The 8,434-nt window shown below is 41.1% G+C and overlaps 1 protein-coding gene across 1 annotated transcript in view; it reads left to right on the top strand.

Annotated features, from left to right (window-relative positions):
• The window catches only part of coro7 (coronin 7), a 116,294-nt gene extending 110,248 nt beyond the window's left edge, over nucleotides 1-6,046 (top strand). Inside the window, exons 22-25 of the mRNA XM_037688550.1 lie at nucleotides 2,202-2,286; nucleotides 2,490-2,626; nucleotides 2,900-2,965; nucleotides 5,899-6,046. Coding sequence (XP_037544478.1) covers nucleotides 2,202-2,286; nucleotides 2,490-2,626; nucleotides 2,900-2,965; nucleotides 5,899-5,991 — 381 coding nt within the window. The 3' untranslated portion in view covers nucleotides 5,992-6,046. The remainder of the gene's footprint in view (nucleotides 1-2,201; nucleotides 2,287-2,489; nucleotides 2,627-2,899; nucleotides 2,966-5,898) is intronic.
• The last annotated feature ends 2,388 nt before the right edge of the window (nucleotides 6,047-8,434 follow it).

Genomic DNA, 8,434 nt, shown 5'->3' with positions numbered 1-8,434 from the left:
TATATCCTTATGTTTTCTTCCCTTTTTCTTATCTAAACAACAGAGGCAGGTAGAAGCTGCAGCCCCTGTTCACTTCTGTCCATCTTTAGGAAGGCTGTACAGGAAGTAATTTTGTTGTACTTCACTGTGCAAGGGTAATAAAAGCATTCTGATTCTGATTATTTTTATAGAATATAATGGATCTGTCACTGCAAAAAGCATTGTTAAAAACAAACTCAAAATAGCAGTTTGGCATCCTTTTTTTCATTTAGCCTTTATTTATCCAGGTTAGTCTCATTGAGCCACGAGAACTCATTTTCAAGAGAGACCTATTTTAGGGAGCACATGGTGGGGTTAAGGGCCTTGCTCATGGGCCCAGAGTGGGGTGAATGAGGGTGGGGGCAAGTGTGGGTGTTTCACCTACCTCACCCATAATTTTGATGTTGTCGGGGCCGGGGCGTGAACCGGCGATCTTCGGATCACAAGCCCACCTCTCTAACCTCTGCGCCACCATGTGTCATCGGGGGAGTGTCATTCTGTCATCCTCCATGACAGAAGTGCATATCTAGAGAAGAATGTACATATTACTAGCCAAGAGTTTGTGTAAATTGTGTGTACAAATTCCCCCTTTATGAATATTATTATTGCCGTTTTTGTGTATTTGTTAATTTGGAGGTACAGATTCGAGCTGCAGTTCGCCCTCCCGGCCAGCAGGGGTCAGTGTGAAAAACACTTTCAGTGCAGTTGATCCGTCTTGAACGTTGGTTGTTGCTTGAACTTTGACCCTTCACTAACCTTCAGCGTTTCGCGTGAAAACAGGCCAAGCAGCGCATTAAAATGGTAAGAAAACGTCGTTTTGTATGTTCTGTATTTATTCTGGCAACAGTTTTAGCTGGCGTTTCGATGTGTTGAAGTCGCTGTTTGTAACAATGACCTTTTGAAGAGAACCCATTTCCTTGTTATGTAATGACGTTTCCAAATGTTCGGCTAAAAGTTGTACCGTCGCACAGTATTTCATTGCTTCTTCATCAGCCTAAATACCATACAGCTGATGTTTATGTAGCTTTTATCACCCATCATGACATGTTCAGATCATTTGACCCTGATGATTTCGTAATATCAGAATCAGTTTATTATCGCCATGTCAATGAACGAGGTTCACAAACTAGGAATTTGCTTCGACATAAGGTGCGAATAGTAATAAAGTAAAATAAAGTAAAAATTAAGTAAAAATTAAGTAAAAATGAGAACATTACATAAAACATAAGCCTGTGTACACCCACAAATAAAGTAAAATTAAAAACATAACAACCATATGTACACCCATACAATAGAAAACAATAAAAAAGCTTAGAGAACAGTACAGATGGAGTATTCAATTATAATACAGATGTAATGTAACCAAAGCAGAAATTATGAGGTAGCATTATGAGTGTTCAGGAGTCCAACAGCAGAGGGGAAGAAACTGTTCTTATGGCGGGAGGTTCTGGTCCTAATGGACCGAAGCCTCCTGCCTGAGGGGAGTGGTTCGAACAGACCGTGTGCAGGGTCAGCTGTGATCCGACCTGCTCGCCTCACAGTCCTGGAGACGTACAGGTCGTGGAGGGATGGAAGGCTGCAGCCGATCACCTTCTCAGCTGAGCGCACAATGCGCTGCAGTCTGAGTCTGTCCCTGGCAGTGGCCCCGGCGTACCACACCGTGATGGAGGAGCTGAGGATGGACTCGATGATGGCTGTGTAGAACTGCACCATCAGCTTGGCCAGCAGCTTGGCCTTCTTCAGCTGTCACAGGAAGTACAGTCTCTGCTGGGCCTTCTTGATGAGGGAGCTGATGGTCGGCTCCCACTTGAGGTCCTGGGTGATGGTGGTGCCGAGGAACTGATAAGAATTTGCAGTGGTGATGGGGGTATCATTACAGGTGAGGAGGGGCAGAGGGGCTGTGGCTTTCCTGAAATCCACAATCATCTCCACTGTCTTCCGGGCATTGAGTTCCAGGTTGTTGCTGCTGCACCAGGTCACCAGCCGGTCCACCTCCCTCCTGTATGCAGACATCACCGTCCGAGATGAGCCCGATGAGGGTGGTGTCATCTGCAAACTTAATAAGTTTCACAGAGTCATGGCTGGAGGTGCAGCAGTTGGTGTACAGGGAGAAAAGCAGGGTGGAAAGCACACAGCCTGTGATCTCTGTCAGATCTAATATCTGTCTTTGTTTCTTTTTCCAGGCGAAATATCTTATACAGATCGTAGTTATGGGAGCACAGGTGGTGGGACGGGCTTTTGCTCGCGCTTTACAGCGAGAATATGCAGGTATGACTCTGAAACAGAACATTTAGGCAGTACTGTCTTCTGGTGCCACCCTATTATATTTCTATAATAATGCCCTTTCCTGCTGTATTAATATTTTATTTTAACTGTTGCCCAAGTTATTTCACAGCAGACTGATGTAAATGATGTCATATTATTTTGTTATGTGTATAATATGGCTCTCTGTTGTATTTTCTCAATCCCAGCAAGTCAAGCAGCGGCGCGGGCTCGTGGCCGGACAGGTCAGCAGTCGGCTGCAGCCTCCAGCATCTCTGGGATGAGCCTGCAAGAGGCTCAGCAAATCCTCAACCTCTCCACACTCAGTCCCGAAGAGCTTCAGAAGGTACATGTGGCTTCCTTACAGAAAATTTGTTCATGCAATGTTAGTTTTTATGACAGTAAGTTTATCTTTGCAATAGAATCAGCAGTTCATAACAAGCACGGCAGCAAGTCCACATAAAAATGAAACATATTTTATATTACCCACTAATCGCGTGTATTTTCTAGCTGCATCATTACAGCGTTGACCGTAATAGTTGTGTGTGTGTGTGTGTGTTTTTGTAGTGATCAAGCACAAACGCTGTCACTTGAACGTTAAAACGTTTATCTCTTGCAGAACTATGATCACCTTTTTAAAGTCAACGACAAGTCAATGGGCGGATCATTTTATCTACAATCAAAAGTAAGTATTTTAAATTTTCAAACATAAGATAAGTGTTTTGTGCACAGTCTTCAAATAAACTGAAAATTATTTTAACTCTATAATGTAGTGTGAATATTTAAGGCACAAAAACGATCAGAATGAAACCACTGATATTACCTTTTCATTATACACCAATACAATTTAACTTCTTTCTTTGATTTTGTGTATTTAAATAAAAAGTATGTGAAAGGGGGAAAAAAGTGTTTGCCACACTTTCAGCCTAAAGTTGTTCTAATTCACGTTTTCCATTTTATTTAAACTTGAACTGAAGATTTGGTTGAGCAGTTTATTAATATAATTTGCTGCATCAACATGAGACTTCCTGGTCCACCAGTGGTTTCATAGTCCTGTGTTCAGAGTTACAGTTACAGTAGTCCCTCATTTATCACGGGGTATCCGTACCCTGAAGCCCCGCGATAAGTGAAAAACCGCGAAGTAGGAATACTAGTACAAGTAGTAAGTAAAATCAAAAAAGTTCAAGACAAAAACAACTGGACTTTATTTGTAACAGAAGACGTTTCACTTCTCATCTGAGGAGCTTTCTCAATTCAAAGAACAGAGAGTGGGGGGTTCGAGTTATAAACTCCACACTCCCTGCTCTTTGAATTGAGAAGCCTCCTCTACCATGTCCTGGATGACCGTGCAAGTTCTCCTACTTAGAAAAATGAGAGAGGACTTCAATTTTCATCGTAGGTTCACTTCAACTATGAGAGACAAAATGGGGTGGGGGGGGGAATCCAGGAAATCACGTTGTAGGATTTAAAAAAAATGTATTTGTAAATGATGGTGGAAAATAAGTATTTGGTCAATTACAAGTTAAACTCAATACTTTGTAACATAACCTTTGTTGGCAATGACAGAGGTCAAACTTTTCCTGTAAGTCTTCAGCAGGTTTGCACTCACTGTATCTGGTGTTTTGGCCCATTCTTCCATCAGATCTCCTCTAGAGCAGTGATGTTTGGAGGCTGTCGCTGGGCAACATGGACTTTCAACTCCCTCCACAAATTTTCTATGGGGTTGAGGTCTGGAGACTGGCTAGGCCACTCCAGGACCTTGAAATGCTTTTAACGGAGCCACTCCTTCGTTGCCCGAGCGGTGTGTTTGGGATCATTGTCATGCTGGAAGACCCAGCCACGTTCCATCGTCAGTGCTCTCACTGATGGAAGGAGGTTTTGGCTTAAAATCTCATGATGCATGGCCCCGTTCATTCTTCCCTTAACACGGATCAGTCATCCTGTCCCCTTTGAACAAAAGCAGACCCAAAGCATGATGTTTCCACCCCCATGCTTCATAGTAGGTATGGTGTTCTTGGGATATAACTCAGCATTCTTCTTCCTCCAAACACGGCGAGTTGAGTTTTTACCAAAAAGTTCTATTTTGGTTTCATCTGACCACATGATATTCTTCCAATCCTCTTCTGGATCATCCACGTGCTCTCTGCCAAACTTCAGATGGGCCTGGACATGTACTGGCTTAAGCAGGGGGACACATCTGGCACTGCAGGATTTGAGTCCCTCTCTGCATAATGTGTAGCCTTTGTTACTTTGGTCCCAGCTCTCTGCAGGTCGTTCATCAGGTCCCTCCGTGTAGTTCTGGGATTTTTGCGCACCGTTCTCATGATCGTTTTGACCCCATGGGATGAAATCTTGCGTGGGGCCCCAGATCGAGGGAGATTATCAATGGTCTTGTATGTCTTCCATTTTCTTACAGTTACTCCCACAGTTGATTTATTCACACCAACCTGCTGCCTATTGTAGATTCACTCTTCCCAGCCTGGTGCAGGTCTACAATTTTCTTCCTGGTGTCCTTCGACAGCTCTTTGGTCTTGGCCATTTGTTGAATTTGGAGTCTGAGTGTTTGAGGCTGTGGACAGGTGTCTTTTAAACAGATAATGAGGTCAAACAGGTCCATTAGTACAGGTAACAAGTGGACAACAGAAGAGCTTCTTAAAGAAGAAGTTACAGGTCAGCGAGAGCCAGAAATCTTGTTTGTTTGTTATTGACCAAATACGTATTTTTCACTATAATTTACAAATGAATTCGTTAAAAATCCTACAATTTGATTTCATGGATTATTTTTCCTCATTTTGTCTCTCAGTTGAAGTGTATCTATGACGAAAAATGCAGACCTCTCATCTTTCTAAGTAGGAGAACTTGCACAATCAGTGGCTGACTAAATACTTTTTTGCCCCACTGTATATACACACACGTTTTAAACCCTTCCCACATTCTTGTGATATTCTAATCGTTTCTAAACTGTAAACGCTCTAAAAGAGCGCAGAATGTCATGATTTCATCTCCCTGCCTCGTCTGCTCTTTGCCACCTGCAAGCGCTCTTGGCCACACCCATCAGCTGCAGGAGGAAGTTTATCCTGCATCTCTGGGTTGCACAAATGTGCAGCAGGTGCTAAATAATTTAAAATAATTTATTTTAAATAAAAGTTCCGTGCCGATCATGCGGCACATCCATCAATCAGCCAGTTTTGTGTCATGTCCAATCTTATTTAGAAAAACCACGATAAAGTGAGTCCACGATAAAGTGAGTCCACGATAAACGAACCATGAAATTGACAGGAACTACTGTATTATGCTCAGCTCTTATGACTCCTAATGTGATGAAAATAGTGTTGGAGATTAACCTAAATTTCAGTTTAACTATTTTTGCAGAGATGTTATTCTGCAACACTAAAATTGTAGACTAGTTATAGATGCTAAAGAAAATACTTGACAAGTAATAGAATTTATGATACAGCAACAGGTTTGTACAAGTACAAAAATACATGTTGAATGGTATCAAAATATAACGGACTTCCAGCACATAGCTATGGTTGGAGTAATGATTCTTAACTTTGTAATGGAATATTTTTTTACACTTTCCTGTTCTTTCAGCCGTATGTTACTGTTTTTGTTCAGGTGGTCCGAGCTAAAGAGCGTCTGGAAGAGGAGCTAAATATTCAGACACAAGAACAGAAGCAGCAGTCGCAGCAGGATGCAGAAACAAAATGAATAAAATCCTACTTCTTCATCCCTCTCCCCCATTCTCTGTAAATTATAACCTAATAAAGCCTTCTCTTTTTCAGCCTCGAGTCTGACTGAAACATTTTTATTCATATATTGCCTTTTTCTACTGTAGCCAGGAATGGTTCGTGACTGAAACTCTGAAAGTAACTAAGTCAGAGCAAGATGATTGTTTTACTTCAAAGGGTTGACAGTGAAAATGTTTTTTCTTTAATAAGTTTTAATTCATATTCTTGAAACAACAACGACAGCAGACTTATCAAATGCAACTTTATTAAACATTTGTCGTTTTCATTGACATTTTTATCAATATCGTAATAAAATTCCTCTAAAACAGGAGAACACGGCTATGTTGTACCAACTGGAGACTTTCACAACTAACAATTCTGCATGTTCAACCACAGAACATGATGCCAGGAAAAATATAGTTTCATATAATCTTTTTTTTTTTCATATAGTGTTCTATATTTACCTATAATAAAAAGGCACTTGGAAAAAAAATAAAATACTGACATAATATCTCACAAATGTGCAAAAACATAACTTGAACAAGCCTTGTGTGGCCTTTGTCTTGTTATTAACCCTTTGTGCAACTGTGTGGCACTTCCAACAGGATGCTAACCAGGTTAGATGATGTTTGTGTCCTGGATCTCAGCTCTGCTGCTTTTTTAAAACTGTGAGGGTTTAACAGCCCCGGGAACACGTACCACTTTTATAGCATGAAACAAGCAGAAAAGATTTAAACTTAAACATTTCAGAATGATTAAAAAAAAATCATCGTTCCCAAAACAACTGGTAAAAAAAAAGACAAAATCCCCACATCTATACAGTCTACAAGGGGAGGAAAAGTGCAGTTTATTACAGGCTGAGAGCTCAAAGGGTTAATGGATCACGGAGCTTATTTCATATTGAACTCTTGTGGACCCCGTTAGGGTCCATGTCGTGTTCAGGTTTCTGCTGTCACGCTTCGGATCTCTGTCCCTGGCTTCGACCAGCAGAGGAGAGACAGACACACCGAGGAGGAAAAGGAGAGCCGCTGCATCTGTGGGTTTCACTGTTGCCATGGAGACCGTGTCTGGCTTACCTAACCTGCTTCTGATGACATCACATGCCAGGCCTGTTCATTCACAGATAAATGATTCTTTTCAGAACCCGACCTGAAAGCCGGAGACGGACCAGAAGGGTCGTACGTGTTCTGTTTATCTCAGCCTGACGTGACGACCTTAAAGTGACATTTGATGCGCTTCAACTGGGATTGTGGTCCCTTGCTTTGTTTCTGGATAAAGTTTTGGTGGTCAGGAAGAGGGAGAATGAGCGTTGAGTTTAATCTAAACGGGAGGGGAAATCAGAGGGCAGGAAGAGTTCAGTGACCTAGTTTTCTACTGGTATGTCTGAGCGGCTGCCACACTGGGCACAGTCGGCGGCTTCAGAGCTGAGAGGACCATTTGCTGGGTAGGTGGCCAGATGGAGAGCGGCAGCACAGGACAGTCATCCTTTGCGTTTTCATTCTCTCTGCTGGCTCCCAGCCTCTGCCCTCATCAATCCCTGTTCCCTGTCCACTCAATTATTCAATCAGCCCTTCCCTTTGCGCTCGCACTCTTTCATATTCAGTCGTTACACAGTTGGATGTGGAGGCTAGCCCTTTTTCAAGATAAAAAATAAAGATAACATAAAAACGTTTAAAGGGGAGATTAAATCAATGGAATATTCAAATAAATCATATTTACTTTAGAATTTGTATTGGCCTCTAAAATATCACAAAAAAAGGGTGTTTTATTTCTAACCACACGATTGTGATTTGGACACGTCAACAGAACAAGTGAGATGTAATTTCTTCTTGCTGATTCGTCTTGTTTTGCATCAGTGAACAGGAATCGGATGTAAGAAGCAACAATGTTGAACTATTGTTTAATGAAGTGTTTTGCATGTTGGGGCTTTATGTAGTTTTCAAAGTTTAATTTTGTTCTTGCAAAGCACAGAAGGCTGCATGAAACCTTCTTTATGTTCGATAATGACGTGTGCAAAATGATCGTTAAATAATTTCTAAATTTTTGTAATTTAACCATAAATTTAAATATGAATTTCTACTTTCTGCACCTTTTTGAAGATTTTCTGCAGTTTATGAGTAATAAGTCCTGATGCTGAGAAGAGACGAAAAGGGAATATTTGCTGAGCATGTTACGTGTTGCACAGCTCAACTACAGCTTATAGCATCAACTTTAAATGCCCTCAGAGTTTTGCTTATATGTTCTCATAAAGTTCTGTTCATGTTGGAGAAGTTTAAATCATATTTTCATGAAGTCTACAACACGTTGTGACTTGGACAGTTATATAAATCAGTGCTTAATCAGTTGTCTAAATATTTTTCATCAGATCTAATGTGAAAACTTCAATATCAAAATGGATGACTTTTATATAAAAGTTTTTTTTG

The sequence above is a fragment of the Nematolebias whitei genome, chromosome 15, assembly GCF_014905685.2.
Source record: "Nematolebias whitei isolate Nwh7 chromosome 15, NemWhi1, whole genome shotgun sequence".
Lineage (NCBI taxonomy): Eukaryota > Metazoa > Chordata > Actinopteri > Cyprinodontiformes > Rivulidae > Nematolebias > Nematolebias whitei.
The sequence above is the reverse complement of the archived record's forward strand: the minus strand, read 5'-3'. Positions and strand labels throughout refer to the sequence as shown.